Source organism: Melospiza melodia, chromosome 1, assembly GCF_035770615.1.
Source record: "Melospiza melodia melodia isolate bMelMel2 chromosome 1, bMelMel2.pri, whole genome shotgun sequence".
In the NCBI taxonomy this organism is placed as follows: domain Eukaryota; kingdom Metazoa; phylum Chordata; class Aves; order Passeriformes; family Passerellidae; genus Melospiza; species Melospiza melodia.
In genome coordinates, this window is record NC_086194.1 from 132,784,963 (window position 1) to 132,812,794 (window position 27,832).

At 36.6% G+C, this 27,832-nt stretch overlaps 1 protein-coding gene across 5 annotated transcripts in view; it reads left to right on the top strand.

Moving 5' to 3' along the window:
* Positions 1 to 27,832, top strand: part of SNTG1 (syntrophin gamma 1) — a 320,666-nt gene that overhangs the window by 153,934 nt on the left and 138,900 nt on the right. For all 5 annotated transcript variants that reach the window (XM_063168615.1, XM_063168607.1, XM_063168586.1 and 2 more), the window contains exons 2-3: positions 8,756 to 8,810; positions 17,820 to 17,954. In XM_063168615.1, the coding sequence (XP_063024685.1) occupies positions 8,784 to 8,810; positions 17,820 to 17,954 (162 nt within the window). In that variant the 5' untranslated portion in view covers positions 8,756 to 8,783. The remainder of the gene's footprint in view (positions 1 to 8,755; positions 8,811 to 17,819; positions 17,955 to 27,832) is intronic.

Genomic DNA, 27,832 nt, shown 5'->3' on the forward strand with positions numbered 1-27,832 from the left:
CATCAAAATAAGATAAGGTCGTAATTAAATATTGATTGGTTATGGGATTTCAAAGGTTTGTTGGTTTTTTTTTTTTTTTTTTGTTCTGGGTCAATTAAAAATTACTTATTCCTATTGTTTTTCATTGAAGTTAATGAAACTTCTGATTTTCTCTGAGAATAGATTTGTAATTTCTTTCAGTTATTCTTACCTGGTTAGTTCAAGCTCTCTCAGGTCATACTGGCATTTGTGATTCAAACTTTATCAAATGGGCAGAAATTATATTTTAATTCAATAATCTGTAATAAGTCTGACATCATGTCCTTTATTTAATCTGGTTACAATTTTCATTATTCATTGCATGTTATTATTTTAATTTTTCTTAAGCAGGATATACAGATTTTAAAAATATCACTGTGAATTATTTTTTTCATTAAGAACTGCAGTTTACTTTGGAAATGTCACATGCTTATATATGCAGGTATAAGTATATTTGTCAGGTGTTCATGAAGGATCTAAGAATCTCAGATAAATACTTCTCAATTTATTTTCTAACCTCCTTTAGGACACTGATACAATGTTTACGTTTCTTTTAACTTAAGTGAAATCAAAAGATGCAGGATAATGTGGAAGTCTCACTGAATTATTGGCATGAGGCATATTGCCAGGAGCATGAAATTTACATTTGAGTGTGAAACAATTGCCTTGGCAGAGGAGTGCCATTATGTCTTCTATCTGAAAATTTTGTGTTGAGAGATAATGGAGGGAAAATCCAGACTGCAGTGCCAAATAGAGAAGAACTTCTCTTTATTTCTGACAAAAGGCACTGTTACTTAAGCAAAGCTGAGACATTTTCTAGATCATGTCACAGTTCATGCAGCCTCCAGAGCAGTGAAGAATAAGGAGACATTTAGTACAAGCTTGGGCTCTGACATGTGCACTGTCCTCTTCGAAATCATGTACATAATTGTATTTAGACACATCTACTGAATCACCAAAGGGTAACAGTGGAAAAGTGAGAAACCAGGCAAAAGATTTTTTTTTTCCTGACAGTGTTCGAGACTTTGACCCAGAGCCAAACTTTCATGCTCCAGTTTGCCATGGTGCGTTTCACATCACGACATGCAGTGACAGCCCACTGCATTTAATATCACTGTTTTGAGATTATTATTCTCCTCTAATGCTTTTTTTCTTTCTGAAAGATTGTGTGTTGTGTTGTTTCGGGATTTTTTGTGGGTTTTTTTGTTTGTTTGTTTTTTTTTTTGCCATTTGCAATAGCTTTCTTTTGCCAAGCCAGAACAGACTGGGCAACTCGTTAGGCCATTTTGTGGGTGTTTGTTCTGGGGGACACTAGATAATTGTTAATGCAAACACCACTGAATAAACAAACAGAAGCCCCAGAAAATTCATTCAGTTAATAGTGCCTTCTGGATCACTGACTATGGAAAAATTGTTGTTTATAGAGTGAATCATTAATTTGGCTTGCATATTAAATAAGCTTGCCACTAAAATAATAAATTATGACTGGCAGATAAATGCCATATTTGTTTTAACCAGGGTAAAATGAATGAAACATTAAAAACCATGTTAGTTACTAATTGCCAACTTCAATTCTTTTGAAGCATGAGCTTTGCTAAAAGCTGAACATTTTGTTAAAAAGCTTTGTCAGGTAATTATTTTCCTCCCTGCCAAAGAACTGCACAGGTTTGCTGATTCCAAAGTTCATCTCAGTCTTTGCACTATCAGGTAGATTGAGGTACACACAGCTTAGGGTCCTCCAGCCTCTTGAGCATCCTTCTGCTTACATTAATTTATTAAAACTATAATTCTGTGCAGTGGATATACAGATCCCCTTTCATGTATTGAACTTTATGAGGAGGTGTGCGGAAGTGCTTGAATCTAGAGACTGTCTGTTGCCAGCTCAATGAGAAATTTTTTAGCAAATGAATCCAATATGTAAATTACTAAAAATCATTATGTTAACTGAACATAAGTAACTCAGTGGTCAAACAAAATATAATTCAACTGTGCTGGAAAGCAATAACTGAATGAGAGTTTATTAATCTGCAGTTACTTGTAGGGGGCTGAGTGAATGTGTATCTGGGGGCCTGAGTTAACTTATGTATTGTATGTATGGCAGTTAAAGATCTCTCTATTGTATTAGTGACCCCGCCCTGGTTCTAGTTATTGTAAATGGGCTGCAGCTGTGATGTCCTTGATTGGGCAGCAGCTGTAGCCCATGCAGGTAACCGAGATAAAAGGGGGCGGGGTGGTCAGGGAGAGCTGGGAGAGGAGCCCTGACCGAGAAGCAGCAACACCCCTGCTGGGAAGATCTGCCATGGGAAAACCATCGAGAGAAGGTACGAGGCTCAGGAAATATAATTGTACAGCAATGTAAATGCAACATTCTGGTGACCCCGACGTGATTCGAACACGCAGCCAAGGAAAGAAGGTATGGAATCCCCCGGACAGCTGCGAGCTGTGGCAGCCTGAGAGCTGGGACAGAAGAAAGGACAGCTGAGAGCTGGAGCCACAACGAACATCTAAAGAAGGTATGGAATCCCCCGGACAGCTGCGAGCTGTGGCAGCCGGAGAGCTGGAACAGAAGATAGGGCAGCAGAGAGCTGGGACAGAAGATAGGACAGCTGCGAGCTGTGGCAGCCTGAGAGCTGGGACAGAAGAAAGGACAGCAGAGAGCTGGGACTCCAGAAGATAGGACAGCTGCAAGCTGTGGCAGCCTGAGAGCTGGAACAGAAGATAGGGCAGCAGAGAGCTGGAACAGAAGATAGGACAGCAGAGAGCTGGGACAGAAGATAGGACAGCTGCGAGCTGTGGCAGCCTGGGAGCTGGGACAGAAGAAAGGACAGCAGAGAGCTGGGACTCGAGAAGTAAAGACAGCTGCGAGCTGTGGCAGCCAGAGAGCTGGGACAGAAGAAAGGACAGCCGAGAGCTGAGACTCCAGAAGAAAGGACAGCTGAGAGCTGGGACAGAAGATAGGACAGCTGCGAGCTGTGGCAGCCAGAGAGCTGGGACAGAAGAAAAGACAGCAGAGAGCTGGAACTCGAGAAGTAAAGACAGCTGCGAGCTGTGGCAGCCTGAGAGCTGGGACAGATATACATATTGTAATTGTAAAGTAAGTAAAAGTAAAGGGGGAAATGTAGGGGGCTGAGTGAATGTGTATCTGGGGGCCTGAGTTAACTTATGTATTGTATGTATGGCAGTTAAAGATCTCTCTATTGTATTAGTGACCCCGCCCTGGTTCTAGTTATTGTAAATGGGCTGCAGCTGTGATGTCCTTGATTGGGCAGCAGCTGTAGCCCATGCAGGTAACCGAGATAAAAGGGGGCGGGGTGGTCAGGGAGAGCTGGGAGAGGAGCCCTGACCGAGAAGCAGCAACACCCCTGCTGGGAAGATCTGCCATGGGAAAACCATCGAGAGAAGGTACGAGGCTCAGGAAATATAATTGTACAGCAATGTAAATGCAACATTCTGGTGACCCCGACGTGATTCGAACACGCAGCCAAGGAAAGAAGGTATGGAATCCCCCGGACAGCTGCGAGCTGTGGCAGCCTGAGAGCTGGGACAGAAGAAAGGACAGCTGAGAGCTGGAGCCACAACGAACATCTAAAGAAGGTATGGAATCCCCCGGACAGCTGCGAGCTGTGGCAGCCGGAGAGCTGGAACAGAAGATAGGGCAGCAGAGAGCTGGGACAGAAGATAGGACAGCTGCGAGCTGTGGCAGCCTGAGAGCTGGGACAGAAGAAAGGACAGCAGAGAGCTGGGACTCCAGAAGATAGGACAGCTGCAAGCTGTGGCAGCCTGAGAGCTGGAACAGAAGATAGGGCAGCAGAGAGCTGGAACAGAAGATAGGACAGCAGAGAGCTGGGACAGAAGATAGGACAGCTGCGAGCTGTGGCAGCCTGGGAGCTGGGACAGAAGAAAGGACAGCAGAGAGCTGGGACTCGAGAAGTAAAGACAGCTGCGAGCTGTGGCAGCCAGAGAGCTGGGACAGAAGAAAGGACAGCCGAGAGCTGAGACTCCAGAAGAAAGGACAGCCGAGAGCTGGGACTGTAAAGTATGTATTCAGGACAGCTGAGAGCTGGGACTCTAAAATATAGAACATCTAGGGATTTGTGTGTGTGTTTAAAGACAGCTGCGAGCTGTAGTAGCCTGAGAGCTAAAATAAATATGTGTATTGTAGTTATAAAGTTGCTAGAAGTAAAGAGAAAAAAAAAGAAAAAAAAAAAAAAAAAAAAAAAAAAAAAGTAAAAAAAAAAAGAAAAAAAAAAGAAAAAAAAAAGAAAAAAAGAAAAAAAGGGAAAAAAAAGGGGAATATGTATATATTCTATGTATGAGCTGTGGCAGCCAGAGAGCTGGGACTAGACAGCTGCGAGCTGTGGCAGCCTGAGAGCTGGGACAGAAGAAAGGACAGCTGTGAGCTGTGGCAGCCTGAGAGCTGGGACAGATATGTATATTGTAACTGTAATATTGGTAAAAGTAAAGGGGGAAATGTGGGGGCCTGAGCTAGCTTGTGTATTGTGAAGATCTCTGTGTTGTATTGGTGACCCCGCCCTGGTTCTAGTCATTGTAAATGGGCTGCAGCTGTGATGTCCTTGATTGGGCAGCAGCTGTAGCCCATGGAAAGAGCTGAGATAAAAGGGGGCGGGGTGGTCAGGGAGAGCCGGGGAGAGGAGCCCTGACCGAGAAGCAGCAACACCACTGCTGAGAAGATCTGCCATGGGAAAACCATCGAGAGAAGGTACGAGGCTCAGGAAATATAATTGTACAGCAATGTAAATGCAACAGTTACTCAACTCTTCCTTTGATTTACTGTGGTGTTTGCATGCCTCTGACCATTCTCCAGTACCCAACACCTTGTGGCAAACTGGTGGAATGAATTTGGATTGGAAGAAAGGCTTCTCTTTTTCCAGAAATATTTTTATTTCTTGTAAAGCAAAAGTAATAGCTATGCTATATATATAAGGATAATGTTTAAATCTGTTTTCCCTATTTATAATAGAGAAGGTTTGGGGTTTAGTTTTAATGATTGCTAAAAAGGCCTTGCAGAGTGACAAATGTACGGTTGTTTAATTTGCTAACACATACAAAAGTGATAGATATGGTTTTCTTCAGACATTTTTACAATGAAGAGCCCAAAATATTTTGGCAAGAATAGAGGCAGAAGGACTTCAAAAGGCAAACATTAGTAGTAGACTATTATCATAAGTAGTTGCTGATCTGTGATTTCTGCCTTTGAAATAGGATTTTAGTCTCCTTCCCCATTAGCAGTTCAGACATTTCTCAGACAATAAGAATTTATGATTTTTCTCCATCAAGTAAGACTTGTACAAGTGATATGCAGTGATATCATATGCTAAATAAAATTTCATTTGATAATGCATAATTTCTGCATACACTTGTTATTTATGCATACAGTATTGTATTCTTGCTTTGCACTAGTGACCTTGAGAATGAATTGTTTCATACTATCAGAAGTATTTAATTTGGCTTGTAGTATTTCCTACACTTCCCAAAGTATCTCTTCTTGATGTTGTGCACACAAGAAATTTTCTTTTTGTTTGCTCTCTTATTTCATTATTGTATACTGGAATATTCAATCACCGAAGTACTTTGTGAAATTACATCTATTATACCACTGGAATATGACCTGATTTATTATAAGAAGATCAGAGCATAGCTCAAGCACTCAGTGCATTATCCTAAATGATGCTCTGTCTCTGAGGGCTGCCATAGCCCTCATCTTTGCTGTTATGTTTTAGCCATTGATTTCTCTTTAGAACACAAATGCCATAAAAATATTGCTTGGTAATGTTTCTTCAGTATTGAATAACTGCTTTTTCTGCCAAGGAGGTGTCAAAGTCTCTTCCCAACCTGTCTGTCACACTCTGTTCCTTTTACGTGCATCAGCAGAGGTCAGCTAAATAGGTCTGATAACTCAGTTTTGGGGGAGATGCAGATTGCAAGGCAAGTGGAAAGGAGGGCAGGTAACTTTTCAAAGCTTGCTTGTATATTTATCTTTGATTGCAGTGGTTCCCAGCCCCTCTGGAGAGAGGCACACAGCTTTTGGAGCCTTTGTTTCTCTTTGAGTGATACGTGCTGCTCATGCCTCCCTCTGTGCCTGCAAACCAGGTTCTCTCCTGGAGCTGTCTCCTCCTCACCTCCTCAATTCAAAGCCACAGGCTGCTCCTTTCTCACATTCTGCAGCACAGTTTGTCCCAGAGCAACCTAATGGTGGGGAGGGGCAAAAAAAAAAAAATTATCTAGGCTGAAAGGAACTCCTATTAGAGCTAGAAAGTTGCTCAGGTGAAAGTGGCTGTGATTTGGAGATGGGGTTGCAGGGATTAGCCAGAAGCTTATCACCGATCTCTGTAAGCAATGGATTTCACAGTTTATCATTTTACAGGGTTTTTTTTCAATTACTTAGGTTTATATTTTCTGCTTTTTTTCATGTGTTACAGGAGGAGATGATTAGTAATCATTGGGGCTTTTACCAGCATAAGATATAACATTTCTGCATGATGCATGATATGTATTCCTGTAATTTAATTATCCAGAGTGTTTATTTGGGGTATAAATGCTGGAAACAATGACATTTCTGAGATTATTTATGAGGTACTGCACTTTGTAATCAAACCTTCTGTGTGCTGTTTGTAAAACATCAAGTGTTATAAAATTGCTGATAGTTGGAAAAAGAACATTGATAATGGGCTGACATTCTCTGTGCAGCTGCAGATGAGAATCAGTAGGAAATAGAGGGGAGCAGAAGCTGTAGCAGCTGTATTGCAAAGATTAGTTACTGAGATGTTGCCTGCCTGAGAAACACAAACTCTCTGCAAGGAATTTTTTTTTGCGTTGAGTATTATGTAGCTCCAGCTTTACATTTTAGACAGTATTTTATTAGTAAGAATTCTTTTTTTCTCTGTGATAATATGAATATTTCTGAATTAAGTAAATAAATGCATTATACCTAAAAAAAAAAATAATAAAGTAATCATACTGAGTTATAGAAATGAACAGGGTTAAACAAGGTTTAGATCAAAGAGCAGCTAAAAGAGAATGAAAATGGAGTTGTCATTGACTGTGGAACCAAAGTTACCCAAACTTTTAAGAACTTATATTAAAAAAGCAGAACATAACACCAGAATAAACTTTTGACTACAGTAGGAATTAGTAACCTGCCATGACCAGGGCCCAAGAAAGGAGAGCACTGTGCATTACTTCAGTTTATGTTTCAAAGATGCTCTTATAGTTTCAGAAGGCTAAGAAGTCCTCAGAATATTTGGCTAAGGTGAGTAAAGTCTCTTTTTGACTTAAGTTTATTCAGCTGGAAAAAGAGTTCGCAAAGATTACAAGGAAACAAACTTTGTAACACAATGACTGACCCACCAGGGAGAAAATCTTTGAAACAGTAGTAGTGACCTTGGTTTTATGGGCGTTTTTGATAGGAAAATTACAGATACAGTTCATTATTGGATCTTGCTGCTCGTGTAAAGATGATAAGGAAGGAATGATGATGGGTCATTTTTAAATTTCTGAATTGTAACCTAGCCAATCTAGGCTATCTCTGATAGAAATTAGTCTAGAGAACAGGCTGTGAACCAGGCAGAGCTCAATAAATAGAGAACATTAACCTCATATGTGTGCTATTCCATAAAACTGCACTCAGGCTGGCAAAATAAATCAAGAGACTTAATGAAAATATTTTACTATTATTAAGAGGTTTAATTGTAACTATTGGGGTTTAAATTTTTGTACTATGTGAGGAATTTTGAATTTTACTTTAAAGTTAGGCTAAGGGTGCAAATTTTGTGTTGGAACTTTGAGTACTATACCTATACAAGTAATGGCAAGCACATTAATAATGCAAAATAGCAATAGAATACTTGATGGAGAGAATTTTATTACAGGATTTTTTTTTCCCGGGCATTGAATGAAACTGCTGTTTTGCCCAGGACTGTTTTGTGTATCATGAAAATGTTACTGACTGATGCATGAGTGTTTTTGCTGCAGCCCCAGCAGCAGGACACTGTTGGTAGCCTCTGCTAACACTCTGTTCTAGTGGCTTTATCACATAAATAAATGAATGCATAAGTGTGCTATGGATACACTTTAAGTAAAGGCCAGGCAAAGTAATAATTGCAGGATTTGGTGTGACATTTTGCCAGCACTCAGATGTATTCCTGACTTTTCTAACATTTGTTTTTCAAGTCATAAATATTTCTGGAAAGTAAGCACACTGTTGAATGACAGTGGCTTCTGTGGAGAGATTAGGTACATTAATAAAATATGAGATAAAAGATACTGGTGAGTGATGGCTTTTAATTAGGGGAGAAAAGGGAAAAAAGGGCATTTTTAAAAGAGGGTGTGTTCTGAAGAGGAACACTTAATTGCCTCTATTTTTGTTACTTTTGAGTATACTCCTACTTAAGAAACAAAAATTGGAAAACCTAAAAGGAAAGACATTTACACTTGCAATAAGACAAGTATGTTTCAATGTCCTGTGAGAGGGAGGAGGTGTTGGGAACACAATCATTCCTTTGATTATATTCAGTGAAACCAGGTTGCGTACTTTATAAGAACAGGAACAACTTCTAACATCTTCCTAATCCTGTTGCAACTTTGATCATTTCTCCTTTCAAGCAGTGGCTGTAACTGGACCTAGCAAAGAGAAGTGCAGTGGTTCATCTCAAACAGATAACTTTTATGTGTTCCTATACCTTTTTTCATTCTAATGAAGTCTTTCTCTCCATTTTAGACAAATATCACTTGCTGTGTCATAGCACATGGATTTCAGGACCGCCTGTGAAGAGGTAGGATCAGTTTTTTTTCAAATAGTAGAATGAAAATCAATGAACTTTTAATCCTTTTTATATACAAGATACCTTTCTTTCCCCCCTTTTCTTCCCATGAAGTTTTAGGAATTACATAGTCAAATATAAGTTATTCAGCTGATCATTTCACGGTGGCAGATGGACTTTGTAGTAGAAGATGAAAGAATTTGCGCAAGTGTACTCATCTCTAGACCTCACCTCTGTTCCTATTTACCTCTTTAGGCACAATGTAGGTGCAGGCAGCTACATTTTGTATGAGCTTTAGTCTTCTTGAAATTGTTTATATCTGAAAGCCTGTACATGAAGAGAAATGTCAGTGGGACAAGGAATCTGCCTGGTGCTGCTCAGCAGAATCAAGGGGGAAATGTAGAAATGTGGGAGAAAAGTGGGTAGGGAGAAGGGAAGATATGAAGGTGACCAAAATGAAAAAAAAAAATCCATTCAGATTTAGTGAGGTAAGAGAGCAAATTTTGCCTAGAATTGGTTTCATAATGTCAATGCAAAGTACTTCAGTCACTCTCTACTAGAGATGAGGAAAATGCTTTCTGTGTTTATAATAATTTTTCTTAAAGAAAGCAAATAAAATGTATTTGTAGACATTAGCAAGGGCATCCTTTTTACTCAGTGATTGTCTATGTACAATTGTTTTAATGTGATTTTAACAACTTCAGCAACTGAGACACAGTGAGAACCATTTACAGCAAATTATGTAATGATTTTAATGCATTATTATAATTTAAAAATCATGACAATTACCTGTATGCTGAAAACCACAAACACCATTTAGGAAGGTAGGACTGGAAACAAGAAAACTGGCTAGAACTTTAGGTGTGACCGTGATCCCATGAAAAAATAGAAGTGAGGGGATTGGAACAGCACTAAAATCAAGAGCTAACTGCAGATATAACCAATTGTGACTTGAGAATCAGTTGGAATAAATTAGGGGAGAAGAGAAAAAAAGCAGAATAAACAACACTAAATCATGACAGCATTCTGAAGCAAGTAGTAGGGTAACAAAGTAATATTAAAATGAGCCCTGCCTTTGGGAAAGAATACTGTGATGTTTATTTCCAGGATGTTGTTTATCAGGCTTTAATACCTCAGAAGATGCATGCATGGCGTAAGTTCTATAGCAGTATATCCCAGATTATTTGGAAGAAAACATTCTTACTAAACTTGAGGTTTGACTTTTCAAATAGAGTGTTTTCAGTTGGAAGGAGCCTGCAATGATCATGTATTCCCATTTCCTAAGTGCTTCATGGCTGCCCAAGAGATAAAGAATGTTATTAGGGCATTTTGGTATTATTAGTATTATTATTGTTATTTCTTTTTGAATGCACTTATTCAGGAAAAGAGGAAGATGAGTATTATTTTCTTTTTTTTTAATGTTGTTATTCTTTAAACTCTGTAGACTATTTAAAATCTGAAGACTGTTAACTTCACTCTGTGTGCAGCAGACATAATGACAAGAGCAGCCACAGAAAGACAACTTGGCATGAGTCCTGTCTTAGCCTTGACAGTGCAAGTACACTGACAGATCTGTTTCATTCTGTATCTAGTTTCTAATGGGGGCATGGGTATCAAATTTAGCTCTTTAAAAATCTGCTGATTTACAGACCTTCCATGGTAGACAGGGGAAGGAGAGCTTGATTCCACCCATCCAAAAAAACTCCATGATCTGGAGACTGCAAAGAAGAGTTACTAAGAAGTTTTTGATAATGGCAGTAAAAATTTTTGTGAAGCATCTTGGCTGTCTGACCTTCCTCTTCCCCTTTTTGTTTCCTTTCATCTGCATATCCTGGTGCTGTAGCCACTACACTGCAGAAGAGCTGAGATCGCTCTCCCAAACTGGTGAATGCAGCTCAGATTCTTGTTGGTGCTTCCATCTTTAGTAATGGTAGTAAATGGCTTGAGCAGGGTTTCAATTAGCACAAAACCAAAATTTTCCACATAGATGCACTGAAGCTAAAGCATGTTTTTCATGGTGTCCATGACATACTCAATTTTTTTCCTTAAATGACTTTTCATTCTAATTAACTGCTGCTCTAGTGCACTGGAGGTCTCTGAGGGAAATTTAGCTCTTTCATAGTGCTGATGCTTTCATGCATCCCTAATTTCTTTTAGTGTCTACTAGTGAGATTTGGTTTGAGACTTGACACTGAAATGGTCTTGTCTCCTTATAGGTACCTGCATGTGCACTTTGTGCCCAAGTTCCTGCAGCAGATCTGATTGGAGCAGTCAGGGTTATAATTATAATGAGAAGTTAAACACAGAACTGTAGACAGGTAGATTTTGTTTCCAATCTCAAAGTGATTTCTAGTATCCTAATGATTATTTTCTCCCCCAAGCATCTTATCTTCAGGCTGTGCTGCCTTTCAAAGCATCTAAAGTAGCTATAGTCTGCAGGAAAATAACTTCCATGCTAGACAATTCATATGATACTACAAAAAGAGGACATCTTAAACACAAAACCACATTTTTAAAGGGAAACTATCTGCTATCTGAAGAGGTGATTTTTTGGTTTTTTTTTTTTGTGTAGTTTCTCTGCTTGCTACTTGGGGGAATTTTTTCACTATTTCATGTTTCATTATTCAGTATTCTATGCTCTTTTCCCTCACTGATCAGCAAATATATCCATTTTTTTGGTTCTTCTCTTTAACAATTTCTAAACCATAAGACTATCCAGCTCCTCTTTTACCCTTTATCCCAAGCTTTTTGAACTTTACAAGAGCATAAATCACAGAGTCACTGGGTTCTTAAAAATGCTCTCCTGTACTCACTTGACCTTATTCTATATTCTGAAAACTATCTCTTGGAAGATAACCTCAGTCTCTGACATAATACTGTCCTCTGCAGTGAAAGTATCCTTCTGTTGCAATTGAAGACTTGGGATGATTGTAATGCATTAGAACATCTTTCCTTGTGATTTCTTTTCTAGGTTCATCTTTTCCATGTACTTTATGAACAAGATTCATTAGCAGCTTTCTAACTTTTTGAAATCTCATTCTTTACTTCTAATAGCTTGGCTTTCCTACCCCCTGCCTCCCCCCTCCCCCCCAGTATAGCAACAAACTTATTTAAGTTAATAAATACCCCATTCATTTCCCTGCTTACACTCTATTCATTTGTTTTCACACTAGTGTCCAGTGTTTCTTTGAAGGATTCATTTGAATTGGTAAACTGTTTGTCCTGTGCTTTATGAATTCTATAAATTTTCTTGTAGACTTCACAAGCTTTATAATTCGATATGTTCTGTTATTCAAAGGTGTAGTGACCTCTATTTCAACATCCATCTAGTTGGGGTGGGGCTTTCCTGCAACAAAGCATGTTTTAAATTTTAAGCCTTATTTAACTTTCTTGTGAACTTCTTCCCTAAATATCATTATATACTTCTATGATCTATTTCTAGTCACCTTTATGCCGTTTTCTGATTCACACATTTCAGACTAAGCTGCTGTTTTCCTTTTTTTTATAAATCCTGTTAAATAGCAATACAGTGGGTTTCTGGGATTTTTCAAAAATGAAGCTTCAACTCATGATTTAACCTCAAAATCACATGATGGAAAATGACTCATAATTTACAATATGTGTTAGAATGCAACAGGTGAAGTAAATTTGAAGAAACATCCATGTTCTCACAAAAGGCTTCAGTTTTACATTACCTTACCTCTTGGGTTCAACTCCATAGTCACAGTAAGCTCATTGGCAACTCAGACTTCAAAATGGCATTTTACAGTGTCAGAAAAATAAAATTTTCTCTCTGAAAAAGTACCATAGCTTAGTAAGAAGCTCATATATATACATATTTATGTCAATATATATTTTTTTCCAAATGTCTAATTTACATTTTATATTTCAGACAGTTTGAAACAAGGACTTTCTTTATAAGAATTAATTCTTTCAATAATGTCACTTAGAAAGAATACTACAGCAAACACTTACCTGGCAAATAGCTGATAAATCAAATTAAAATAAGTTCAAGTCCAAATTCAGAATTTTTCTGCAGTTCTTTCAGACTGGAGTGTACAATTCATATGCAGGAATGGACTTGCTGTCCCTTGGATTGGAAAATGTTGGTATCTGATTGAAGAGGCTCTGAATGACAAGCTGAACACATCCCTGTGTGTCTGGGCTGCATTCCAGTTTTTGACAATACAAGGGCTTTTCACTTAAGCCAGGAATACCTCCACAGAATGTGTAGCTGGACTGTTTAAAAAACATCCCATATATGGTTCTGACACATATTCCTGCCTCCTGAATCCATTGCTATTACCTCTTTAAATCCAATGCCATTGCCTCCTTAAACCTCTGATTCAACTTCCTTTTTTATTATTATACTTACGATTATGAAGCAGTGACAGGCATATCTCCAAATATTCAGAGGTCAGCCTCAGTTCAAATAAGCATCCAAAAGGGTAGATATTAATCTGAAAGAGCTAGGTACACATTTAAGGCAGTTTTTTAACTCATTCTCCTTACTGCTATCATGTTCTTGATAGTAGAAATAAATTTCAAGGCTTAAAACCAAATTGCAGAGGCTTACTTTCTTTTAGGACATAACAGTCAAAGTAGCAACTAAAAATCCAGGTCACCTTGCATATAAAATGTGCTGAGTTGGGTTTGCCCCCCCCCTCTTTCTTGCTTCCACTTGTTCATGGACTAAACTATTCTGGGATATTTCTTAAAGTCTTCCTGTTGATATGAAACGATGAGAAGCAAAGGTAAATAAATTGTTATTACTGTAGGCCAAATACGTAGATAAAGTAGCAGAACGGACAAGATATAGCCATGTCTTGAAAGCTACAAGTATTTAAAATTTCCTGAAAGACTGAGAAACTCTCTTTGAGAATAAAACATAGGAAGTAAGCAAGAAAAAATAACGACAAGAAAAATAACCCAAAGACATAAAATGAGAAAAAAAATTCAACAGAAAATCTGCAAACAGACTTGTATAGGCTAGATAAATTTAAAAAAATATTTTTTTGGAAGTTCTGCATGAAGTTGACGTCTAAATCAACAGTTAACTTTAATGGTGTTTCTCCTGCAGCATTTATTTTGCTATGTGTTTTGTAGGTACCCTGCTGCTAGAATAAATATAGGAGCTGTAGTTTTCATGTGTATTTTCCCTGAAATTAATTCTTAAATGTTTGTGAAGGTGATTTAACAAATGTGTTAACAATTTGTTTTGGTATGTAAAATTTTCTGAATTCCTTTTAGGAAAGGAATCTTTAGGCTGGATCTTTTATACAGCCTCTGTGGGCAATGTGCTGTAAGTCAGGGTATAATTTTTAAGTGGCCTTTTTTCATTGCCTTGTTGCCAACAACGATCAGAGTGTGACCATATTCTCTGGAAAAGCTGTCTGCCTTAAGGGCTCTGCCCACCTCTACTGTTCTCTGGTAGTGACCTGAAGCAGAAAGTTCACCACAGACTGGTGTGATGAAGCAAAGGGCGATCAGTTTTCAGTCCCTCTTGTAATTATATTAGTTCAGGAACTGTAAGCACTTTCCAGGACATCAGCTCTTGCCTCATCAGTGTTCTTATCTAACTCAGCTTGAAACTGTGTGGAATGAGAAGACAGAGGCAGCCTTGTGTGGGTGCAACATTCACTGCATCTCTTACTTAGGTACCACTACCTTCCTTCATCACTGCTTTTGCTGAAAGCCACAGGCTCTTCTCTCATGTGGAAACCCTTTCACATCTTTCCAACGCTTCCATATGCACTCCTTAACACGCCTCCTCTCCTTCATAAAAACGTGCAACTGCAAACACTCAGTTTTCTTCCCATCTTTGCAGCACAGGAGCCCAACTCTATAACTAAGGTGATGTTCTTGGTGATTTGGGCTCAGTCAAGGTTTATTGGCTTAGCAAACTGTTGTCAGCTGAACTCAGCTTCTCTCTGCATGTTTGCTGTGAGGTGATGCAGTGTACCACGTGTTTGAGCACAAGGGGATGCCTTGCATGGCCCAGCAGCTCAGCCAGTGTGCTGTTTGTGTCCTGTTGCTGTAAGACAGGAGTAGGGCTCAGCTCTCTGCCAGCGACACTGGAGAGGCTTGGAGGGAAAATTTTAGCACAGCCTGACATGGAATCTCTTAAGAGTTGGTGTCAGGAGCAAAAGCCGATATCAGCCATAGCTCTGCACTCCCACGCCTCATGCACATATATACAGACATGTGCACACCATCTAAGCTCTTAAAATATAAGAGAAGGCAGGGCTATAGGCTATGCAGCTGATCTGAGTAATTTTTCTGAGGCCACATGAATAAAAAATGTTGATATGCGCAGCAGTTTACATGAAAGTACATACACAGGTTGTCTTCCCTAATTTCCAGCTCTGGAACAGGAACTCACATCTTTATTTTACTCAATTTGTGGAATACTTTGGAGGGGGTGGGTAAGAGAAGCACGAAAGGTTTTAACAAAAAAGAAACAAAAAAGAAACAATTTAATTCCAGTCTTTGTTCTCAATGTCTTCTTTTGAAGTTACTTAATGAAACTCAGCTACATGCTTTTCTTTAACATGGTTAATGCAGCTGTCCGGTTGGTGAGGGAAGGAGCTAGTTTAATTGAAGATTTAATTTTGAGCTGTATTGTAAACTAGCTTTCATAAAACCCAACAACAGTAAAGTGGTTCATTATGTTTTAGAATGTCTGATGTAAATAAGGTCTCTGAGTGTGTGTGATCAATCTTACCAAGGGCCAAAATATTTTGCTGTTCCCAAGCTTGATTTGCTCGTTCAGGCTGAATAAGCTCAGCTCATATGCATTTAGAAACTGACTTGAATTTTAATTTTATTATGTCTAATTGTGCCTGTTGTGGTTGCCTCTAATTCCTACCAAGTAGCCCCTCCACTTTTGCCGAAAGACTCTAGAGATTTTATAAGGTTATTGACCAAATCAGAAACGTGCAATCAGTTAAGGCAGAGTTACTACACCCAGTGTATGAAAGAAAGAATTTATTCTATTGCTGGTTATCCAGGGAGGAGGAAAGGCATATTGCAAACTTTGCTGCAGAAAACAGATGTTTTCTAAGTTTTAGTCCCTTTGTTTGACCATAATTATTTACAATCTACATTGTTTAACTCCATTGACACTTACTGCTTCATTCACAACTTCAGGGAGAGAGGAGACTGTGTAAAGGAGTAATTCCAAGGACATGACTACTCCTTATTTCAATGTTGTAACATTTTATGTATTATATGAGTGAATTTTTCTGTGGTACTGCAAATGTAACTCCTGTGATCCATTTATTGTGTCTGTGTACATTAATCAGTTTCTGTCTTATCCTGTTCACAAAAAACAACCCCCAAAAAAGCACCTTAATATTAGAAAAATGGTGTAGGATGAATGTTGACCAGAGGTTTGACTGACCTCAATGTGAGTTCCATGCATAGAGCTTTTAATTTTTTTCTTCTTCTTACCTGGATTAAAAAGAATAAAAACAATGTCAAAACAATTTCAAAAGTCATGGCTGAGTTATATGTATTTGCTCCTGGTATCCAAGAAAAGCAATTTTCAAAGTTTGAGTGTTGAGTATGGAGCAGAAGTGACAGAACAGTTTGTCAGTGGAGAACATTATGTAGAGCTATTTAAAGACTGTCCTCGACCTTTCCACCTCTTTTAAAACCTTGTGAGAGAGATTTAAACTTCTCTTTTGCCAGTGGCCTACTGTCAGTTCCATATTTGTGTTTGTTCTCTCCATGCTATGGATGTAAGAGCACATTATGGGGAGATCTTCCAAATCCTCTTTTAAACTCTTGTCTGAAGAAGAACCCTGAGATTCAGCCAGGTCAACCTTGGCACTTAAAGTTCAGAGAAATACTTTTCTTTCCTTGATCTCCTCTTAAGCCAACTTTTTACAGTTGTTGGATTGAAATCTGACCTCTGTGAAGATAGTGATGAGTCAAAGGTTTTCAATACTTTCTAGATGTGAATTTTCATCTGAGATACATATGTATATGTATCTATATATCTCTATATATCTATATCTATGAAAATACTTAGGCTGATAAATTACTTGCAAGGCAAAGGTTTTAGATTGTTTGTAAGCAGGATTCTCATATTAAAAAATGTAAATATTATTAATATTTATATATATATATATACACATACATGCGTACATATTAATAGTATGTAAATATATCATATTAAAATCATCAGTAGGAATTTCGTCCATTGATGACATGTTACAAAGAGTGCTATTTTCAACATAACCTTCAGGTGAAGTGAAATACTGATGGTACTTTAATGTGCGAACTTTTTCAGTGCTCACTCTCTCATGAATAATGCCCCGAAAGATAGTAAAAGTAGGTGCTACCACAAAGGCACTGTTGATTGCTGGAAAATAATTTATTATATATTGAGGAATCCTACAGAATTCCTGATCTTTAGCTATGAGTGTAAAATATAGAAATGGAGCCAGAGCGAAGTTACTACAGGGAGTTTTTGTCATTGATTTATTTTTTCTTATTCTTAGCTCAGCATCCTCATTTGAAAAGGACCATAAAAAAGTTAAATCAATATTGTATTCACAGAAAATAGCCCACAACTGGGTTCATGTAGCTGTTGATACTCACATCTGGCTCTTTTGGAGGTGTCATTGTATGTGTTTCTGTGTCAAAAATGGTGTAATATGTGGGGGACCAGCTTTTATTTTGTGTCCAAGTGGAGTGTTTCATCATTTAATGAAAAGATGGAAAGTAAGAGCACAGCTGATTTGAAGCAATTTGGAAGGAGTTTCACAAAATCATCATGGGTGAAATAGCACCTTGTTATTGCAAATCTACCTTTAATATTTACTACTGTAACATTTGTTCTCTTGTAGTCTAAACACAGTAAATACAGTGATCATTGAAAATAGTTTTGGGTTTTTGTTAACATGTTTATGGTGACTGTACCTATCTATCAAGTATTCTTATTTAAAATATCGCTTTTAACAATTCTAAGTGCTAACTGAAAACAACTTCTTTTCTTTATTCCCTCATTTGAAGACAAAGACAGGGGTTTGTTTGCTGCAGGATGGTAACCAGGAGCCTTTCAAAGTGCGACTGCACTTAGCCAAAGATATTTTGATGATCCAGGAGCAGGATGTGATCTGTGTGTCTGGTGAGCCTTTCTATTCTGGTGTAAGTAGTTTTTATTTCTTCTTTAAGATGTTCTTTACAAAGAAACAGTGCTCTGTGTGTGTGTGTGTGTGTGGGTGCATACACACATCTTTATGCATGTGCTCCCATGGATTGGTATTTCGTTTTACACTGTTAACACTAAGTGCATTTTAGTGCTTCTTTTGTGAGTAAATATTAACAATACTCATCTGAGAAGCATCAATGAGATAATAAGGCACATGCATGACTGCAGCACTGTTTATCTTCTCTCACCCTTGGGTGTTGGAGCCAGTGAATGTGGGAGGAATGACACAAGCAGTGGGTTTTGCAGGGAGTACAGATACCTCAAAGTACCTGCATCTAAGTATTGTCTGTGGAGTTGATAAGATAATTATGTCAGGGCTTTGCTGGTAGAGGAGTTCCCTTTTATCCTCTGTTGATTGAGTTCCTTCCTGTAGTAGGCCAGCACTAGACTTCAGGAATGCTGTGGGAGTCACTATCTTTAACAGCATGTCATGTTAACAGAGATGGAACAGAGGGATAATGGGCTTTTTGTATCACTGTTTTTACCTGATGTGTCACATTCCTTATTTAAGCATCATATTGAATTTTGTGCGTGCGAAACTACAATTATTTGGAAGATCTGTAAAATTTTATGCAGAATAATACTGTAGGGTTTAGAGCTATTGTAATGCAAAGGTTTTATTTAATATTAGTAGATAGGTACAAAAATAATAGAAAACATTTAGTATTAATTTCTGTAGACATTTTTATAGATACTGTAATTATATTTTGTAGAGATCTCCCTTTAAGCTAAATAAAATAATCACAGAATTTCATGTTAAATCTTGTGAGGCACAGTAGTGTGATATCTGTTCATACAAATGTTTTGTTAATGCTATTATGTCTGTTTTATTATATAATTGCTGCTGTTGCCACCTACTTGCATCTCTAAACGCAGGCACAATAAAAAGATAGAAAGCACAAATCAAAAATAAATTGGTAGAATGTTAGCAGTGCAAAGAGTGTGAAAGATTAATGAAAAAACGTATCAAATTATCCTTCTCATGATTATGAATATGTCAAGGTGAATTCTTCGGAGCTTTTCTCTGAAACAAGAGGAACACATTGCTTAGAGTCTCCATAGAGTCTGGGTTTATTTGCTTGACAAATCTGACATTAGCTTCTGACTGTTTCATGCTGAACAAAGGCAGTTTGCTAATACAGGTCTGTATCCTTTATGTGCAATATAGATGCTCCTTTTACCATCAAGTCCCTTGTTCTTCAACAGACAGGATGTCCAGCAGCCAGGATAGAAAGAAGTTATGAGTTCAAGCTCAACCCATAGTTGTTCAATTAGCAATGTACACTGTGGCACCATTATTTCACCAACACCATTCTGACTTTATTTATTAAAAGATTTTATCACTCAGAAATATGACTTTCATTATTCTGCTGTAATATCTGTAATATCCTGCTGAACTTGTTATTTAAATGTCTTCATGAAATGCATATTAATTTTTTTCCCTTTTCACAGCAAGGCTTTCTCTTAAAGTATTTCTCTCCTTAGTTTTGCAAAGGCTATGTAGAAAATAATGGATTATTTGCTTCCCCAGTAAACTCCCCCATGTTATTTGCATATTAATGCATAACTCATTAACTGATTGATTTTAGTGTGTTGATGCAGAGTTTATTTTCCTGGCAGTGTCGTTGTTAGTGACTTTTGAGCACTTTACTCTGATTTCCTTTAGGATTTAGACTAGTTTTTTTTACCAGTATGTTCATTCCAAATAAGGATGATTGACATTTCACAGACAGTTAACTGTCCTTTTGTCCCAGGTAATTTGAAGAATCTGGAATCATGTACCTTGATTGTATACTATAATCACAATAGTCCCACATGCTTCCTTTTTTTTTTTTTCCTATTTTTCCTCAGTTTTATTCCTGATATATTAGGTTTAATTTGTTTGTTTGCATATTTTTCCTATGTTTTACTTTGTTTGGTTCATTTTGTTCTGTTCTTTCTGTCATTCTAGATAACTGATTTCATTTATGTGTCCTTTACCTGAATTCTGCAAAGCAAGGGATTTCATTGGCAACTGACACTTAATGCCTCAGAGAATGAAATCTTTAAGCATAAAAATAAAATTTGTAAACGAGGAACAATAGTATTGCTAAATTTTACAGACAAGTAGCTACAGTAAAAGTAATTTTTAATCTGATTAAACAAATAATCTTTAAATAATTCAATGGTAAGGTTTTGCTTTATCGCTGCTGCACTGGTATGGAACGAAAGGCTATTACTGTGTTTCTAGTTCAGAACAGTGTCTCTTCTGTTTGTTGAGTCTGAATCAATTTGCATGCTCCTCTGTGTAGGACAGTCTTTAAACAGGCACTTAACGTTCCAGCAGCATCCAGATCTGCATCCTGTGGAATAATCTAAATAAAATCAATGGCTCCTTAGGAATGAAGTGCTGTTTAATGTGAGTGTATGGGATAAGGACCTGGTTCTTAATTTGGAACACTTCCTTTTGGTGTTAAGACTGTTCTAGTTTCCAAAACTAAAGAGGTGCAAAGAAACATTGTTTCTTCTTTTGTTGGAGTAAGAAAATAAAATGCACAAAAGTTTATAAGCAAAATAAATAGTGTTGTACACTGAAAAGGGAAAGCATCTGTTTCTTTACTGGGCTGAAAAAAAAAAAACAATAAGCATTAGTGAGGATTCTGCAGCAATTGTACCTATAGCAATTCCATACAGCATCAACCATCATTCAAATGAACGTGGACTACATCTAAATTTGAGCACGGTTGCATCAATAAGTATTAAATATATTTCTTTTTGTGTGCAATAAGAAAGTCTTGCTTTCCAAGAGAAAGAAGTGTAGCGGGTTCAGCATTATGCTGCTAGCAGATATCCAGTGTAGATTTGAGCTCCAGTGCAAATGACCAAAAGTGGGATGAGAACATACTGTGAAACTCAAAGTGTAGAAGGCAGTGTTATTGCAAATCCAAATTAAATCCTTGCCTGGAGAGAGGTTTTATGTTATGGGCAGTGTATGCCTCAGTTGTAGTGGTTGTGTTGGAAGATAAGACTGCTGTCCCTTAGGTCAGGTACAACTTTCCCTCCCAGAGCAGTTACTAAATGTCCCAAAAAGAGCTGAATTAAACCATGTAGGAACCTCATCACTATTTATGGCAGTATTTTAAAATATCTTTATCTATTCTTTTAAGCATATTTCTTTAATTAATTGAAATTATGCTCACAAAAGTTTGCTGTGTGGTGGTCCGTATAAGAATGTGCAGTGAGGCAACTCCCACTCTTTTTAGATAAACATTTAAATAGCCTGGACTAACCAGAATAGCCTAATCCTGAACTTGGTGAAAACTGTGATGGGAGAGGAGATAGCCTAAGGTATGGCATATCTGAGGTAGATTTGTTCCTAGGAAAGGTTCTAATATTTGCCATTCCAGAATCAATATTTTTATTTTAGAGTTAATCCTCACAGTTTCTATTACCTTTCATGAACATCTGAAATTCAAGGAAATGGATTATTGTGCTATATTAAGATAAGCAGTTTATCTGTTTAGGAAGCTGTGGATTTTTGCTTCTTTAATAAATTTTATTCATTAATTGCACTCAGAATTTTTTCTACACATAGACTCTATGTGCATGTGAGATCCATAAATTAAGGATATGACAATGAACCATGTGACAGAATGGATGATTTGAATCGGCTACTCTTTTTTTCTATAGGAATCAAAATAAACTGCAAGCAGCTGGCAAATTGTTAGCTACCAGGATAGTTTGCATTTCTACAAAATTTTCTTAAATATTCTTCTAAGGGGTCTTAGATGTTACAAAATACTGCTAACTCACCTGATGATAACATACAGATGAGTCACATCTCTTTCAAGTAATTTATTTCTATGCTGCTGTATAGTAAATGCATTAATTAATTAAAGATTAAGAAGTTCTTTTAGTGGTTTGATTTTTTAATCAAACATCTTTGGGGAAGATTTGTGTGAAGGTCAATCATAATTCAATACTAACAAAAAATGAGCGAATGGGTTTTTTTTTTGTGAATTGACAGAACAACAGCTCTCCGAGCACCACGGCATTTGTCCAAGCTTTTAACTGAGTTTGATACAATTGTATCTAAATGAAGCGTATGGACTGTAATTGGTTTTGTGATTAAAAAACTATCAATAAACACCTTTACTAAGGCCAGGATGTAACACTGTCTCAAAATGTTGCCCTGCAGCCAGATCTGTTTTCTGATATTGTAAACCACACTGTCTTTTTTTTTTACTGGAAGCATTAAAAAAAAATTAATTATGCCTCACTTTTAGGGTTGTCTGTATGCTATTGTGAAATCACGTGCTGAAAGATTCATAAATATATAGAAAGCCCATAAAGTATTAAAAAAATGTTATTAGAGATTTTCTAAATGTTTTAGCTTTGTATAGAAAAAAGTCTTTTAAATTAAAACTTTACACAATAGATTTTTTTTATTTTTAAAATTTCAATAATTAAGTTATTAATTTTTAAGAATAAATTTAAATTCAAAACACGTCACTTAGGGATGACATGCCTGAGAAGTGACATTAAGTTATTAAATTTTCCTTGCTTGAATATTTAATTTTTTTGAGATTTTTTTGAGAATTAATTTTGTATTTGTTATATTGGATCATTCTCTTTTGAAAATTATGAATTTTCTTGTCCTATATTTTAGTATTGCTAAAAAGGATTCAATTAACATCAGCAATTTAATGAATAGAAATAGAAGGAAAAGAATTAAAAGCTTAAAATGGTAAATTATAGTTTTGACTTATTTTCTCTATTGTCTTTATTTACAATTTTGATTCTGATGTTTGATTGAATATTACAAGTAATGCCAAAATGGAACTCCCTGTCTTGTAAAGAATTGCAAATATGTGCACAGATAGGTCACCTTTCAAACACTTTCCATTCTTGTTGCCTTCACAAAGCTACCAGTAAGAATCTTTGGGTTTTTTTATCTTTTTGGTATCTGTCAGCTATTCAGTGGAGTGAATCCATTTTTTCACTGAAGTCGTCAAGTATCCATCAGATGGGGGCAACTTTTTTCCCCTGCCAATCTAGACAGCTTTAAAGTGACAACCTGACAGTTGTAAATATGATTATTTAGGGAAAGCCTAAGGCAGCTTATTTTTCTGCAGCTACTTAAAAGTAAAAAGCATAGCAATCAGCTGAAGTTAAAAATGACATTTATAATGCCAGATTTGAAAGAAAATAATGACTTTTCCCCATTGGAAGAGGCTTGGAAGAAAGAAAAATATTGCAAATCAGCAGAAACTAAGAGAACCTAAAACATTGATAGCAGTGGATGATGTAAGGCAGTAGCTGGAAACTACAGAGAATGTTTCTTACAAAACCTGGTGGGAGTTCAGATCCTGACCATGGGTTTATAGGTTTGTTTCTCTTTTATTTTTATACTAAGAAATGCAGTATTTCTGAAGTGAGACAATTGTATGAGTGGAATTTTATAACTAGATATTTAGGTGAGTGTTTCAGCTTTCAAGCGTCGGCTGCCGGACCAGAAACATTTTGAAGTATGAAGGGTTGAGAGCTTTTTTTTTTTATTCTAGTCGCTGTTAACAGCCTGCATGACACTGCTGTGTTTGCCACCCTCAGTTTCCAGCACAGATGCAGAGGAAGGGGGATTTCCAGTTGGCCAGGCAGGTTGCAGCCCTCCCTTACTGCCAGGCTCCTCCAGTGGCACGAGGAACTGAAATAATGAGACAAGCTTCAAATGCCACATGATGGGAGTTGGTCGCAGATGAGCAAGTCTGCTGGCAGACCTTGTTTAACATTATTAATTCAAATTGGAAATGTGGCTGACCTGTGTCCTGTGTCCTTTACACTCAGAATGAGTATGAAGCCTGCCCAGGTAAATTAATCCAAAGAAATGTCACTAGGCAAGAGAAAAGCTTTATCAAAAAGAGGACTCAATGAGTCCTCTTGAAAATGTATGTAAGGATTCAATAAAATTTTAAAAATCCACATTATATTTTCTTATTTCAAAGTTTAGTAGGATTACTAATAACTGATAAATTATGTAAGAGTGTGACCTTGAATGTATTTTGGCATCAAATGTTACCAGGTTGATCTATGAAGTTGCTGCCAATGTACTGATTTTATCTTTATACTATTACATTTTAAAATCTATATTCTAATATTTTCCTCCAATTTTTCCTCCTACATCTTTCCATGTCACTGTACTATTGTAAATTCCTCTCCATGTCTATTCCTTTTTTCCCCACCTCCTGTTTTGTGCTGCAAACCTTTCAGCTTTTTAATATTTTCTTCCATATGTAAAATACCTTGGTCTCTCTTCTAATCCTCTGAAAAGAGAGGTCTTGTTTTCTGTCTGTACCTAGGCAAACTAATTCTTTATACCTTTACTCTTGTGAGATGAATCTCCAGACTCACCAGATGGATAACCACACACTGGGAATAAGGTTGAGAAATGGTATATTTAAGTTTCACATGCTGTTAACTCAGTTTTGTGAAGATTTTTGAAGTTTCTTCATCCTTTTGTTCAACCTGTGTTTGACTTCTTTCATAGAGACACAGTATTAGATTATTAGATCCCATTAGATGACTGCTTTATATTATACAAGATAGATAGTTTGAAATAATAGCGAACAAAATATTTTTTTAAGAGTTAGTTAAGTAACTATAAACTTTGTTTTGCATCATTTACCATTCAATATGAAATACTTGGATTTTTACTCTGCTCCAAGATGTAGCTTAAAAATAACATTAACTCTTGACAAAATATAAATAGTTAATGATTATCTAGGATTCTGTTTTTCTTTCCTCTCTGTTTATGTTGCTCTGTGCTCACATGGTCATTCTGCACTTCTCATCTTACATAACGAAGACATTTATGTTCCCCAGAAAATCATACAGATTTTAAGAAATATTAGAATCTCTTTAATGAAAGCCTCAAAAACATTGTTTCTCTTTCACTGCATAGCTCTGAGGAAGAATTTTTATTTATTTTTGGCAAAACTCTTTGCTGTCCTTTCCAGTCAATTTTCTGAGACACATGGAAAGTGCTGACAGCATGGCAGCAGCTTTGTGTTTTTCAATAAAATAACTACTTTTGTTCTGTTCCAGGAAACAGCAAGAACACTACTCAGAATCTTACTTTTAAGAGTCCTAGGAGCTCTAACCTTCCTTCTGTTTCATATCATGTAGATAACAAATGTGAAAATGGAATAACAAGCTGACAGAACACTTTGTGTAGTCTTGATAGTGAACTAAGTATCTTTTCATCTCAACCAAGTTTTATTTATTTTGTAAAGTTGGAAATGAAGTTGCTTTTGGAATTTGCAAAACCACTGCAAATGCATGGAATACCATGTGATGCAAAAAGAGGGGAACACATAAAAATATTAATAGAGAATCAACAGAACATCAGTATTTTTAACCTGAACAACAAAATAGTCAGTCAGGATACTTAGAGCACTTTGTCATTTGTACAAAATTTTTTGCCTCCAGAGTTCTTGCTGTATTTTATTAATGAATAGTTATAAGTCTTTTCAAGAACTTAAAACTATTAGACCAGAGAAAAGCATTTTATTTTTGTTATTGTTCACTTGAAATGCTAATTAAAGACATCAGAACAAAACAATTTGCTTCAGATTGCTGGTTAAGTTTATTTTGTGCATTAATCATTACAGTAAAAATACTTTACATTAAAATATATTGCTTTGCTGACAAGGTATATTCCGTTTACCTGGGTTGAAAATGGCACTGAAAACTAAGCTTGATTAAGGGTTTTTGAAGGTTGCATGAAATAAATCATGTGCAAATCAAAGGGTAAAGCTTACAACATTTCAAAGCAAGTATCTATCATCAAAATACATTTTCAAGTTACTTTGTAAGTCAAAAGGGAGGGATATATCTTTTTCAGGCTAAATTTGACATCCTGCCTCTATATTCGATGCAGTTGATTAATACCTAATTTGGACACCTGCTCTGACCTGCCAGTATTGAATGTGTTTATTTTTCTTTATCAATTACAAAAATAAACTTGTATGGAACAATGGCTGATTAGAGCTGGGGCTTTGTCCCAAACCAAAATTCAACTGTCTGAAATGTCTGATGCTTCTTACTGTTCTGCAAATGCTGTTTCACTCTAAGGTTTATATGGTGTTTTAAATTGCAGACGAGGGGATTGTTGATGGTTTAATAAAGAAATATACAACTTGTATGTAATTCTGATTTGTACTTTTGAAGGTCATTTGCATGTTTGTTATTGTTAACTAACTGATGTAAAGAAAATGTCCTTCTGCAAATAAGCAATGGATTATTTTTTTATTGTAAGAGATGTGTGTAGAAAGGTGTGTTTACTTAGCCTAGATTAAATACAGTGCAATGCCTTCCCTTCACATCACACATCACTGAAGTGAATTTCCTTTGCATTATGTTTTCAAAGTGAAATTCAGTTCAGTAACTCTCTGATCCCAAAATATTTAAGATCAAATTTCAATTGAGATGGAAAAGAAACTAGCAAAAATACAAGACAAAACCCTCTGATACTTTATGTTGTCTTGAAATTTTTCTGGTTTCCTTCCTTACTTCTATACAGTTTTGCCTATTTGGAGATCTTCCATGCTAGCATGACTTTTTTCACATAAAGAAATAATGCTGAACTCCAGTGTGAAATCTTTCTAGTTTTCTCTCAGACAGCACTGGCAAACTCACAGAAGACCCTGGATCAAGTGTTTTCAGGACTATTTTGATTCTGCCTTTGCATGAGTGAAAACCAAAAAGTGTATTTTATTGACTCTTTTGTGTGAGTACTTTTTTATGGGTACTTAGGTGTGTGTTGGGCTAGGAAAGACAAAAAGGACAGAAATATTCTGCAGTATAGTTTTCTATTAGGCTTCTTTAAAATGTGGCTCCAGCTTAGAATATGTTTAGATGCCAGTATTTACAGTGACTACTGACATATCATGGACTACAAATTTTATGAAGTTACATGTTTTTCACTGAGAATATTACTTTGCTTGAAATTTAATCCATGTGTTGTCCTTAATTACTTTCATGGTTGATGTAACACTAGCCAGTTTAGTGAAAGGTTGCTATTTTTCAATGTCATTTTAGCACAAGTCTGTTTTATTTGATTTGAGCACGCATAACAAAAAATAACAGAGTATATTGACTAGAGTGCACAAGTCAAGTTCATGTTCTTAACTCCATGTTCAGCACAAGCTGGAGGTGGAAACAAGATAAAGTTAACAGGAAAGATATAGCTCCCAGTGGAGCCACAGCTAAGTGTTTTCTGTTCATTTATGTATACTCAGCTTAGACCACACATGAGACTGTGACCTATTTTGGTTTATCCTGAATATATTGTCAACACCATTACCTGCATCTGATACTGTGACAGACAAAAGGTTTTCTAGGTTTTCTGAGTGCAGTCTGTGGTCTAAATTCAATCTGTGGGAACTGCATTATGGAAGTTCCTTTTTTAGAGGTTTATGTAAAAAATAAAAATTAAAAAGCTTAGCTATTTAACAGCAACATATATATCTCTTTCTTAGAATAAATATTTACAAGCTTTTTGCAAGCATTAGCCTAAATGAATAAATGGTTGTCTCATTTTAGGCAATCTGATTTGTCTTTCAGTCCAAAATATTGGATGAGTTTACTCTTGTTCTTTCCACAGTTACTCAGTTTTATTTGTCACAAATGTCAAAAAATTAATAAGGTGACTTGATTTTCACCAAATTCTGAAATAACAGTTTTTGCAAAACTTTTATGTGGTACCTCCTTTATTTTCCTTTCTGTAAATGAAGTAGGGAAGAAAAAATACATCTGTATGTATTTCATCTTTTCTGTC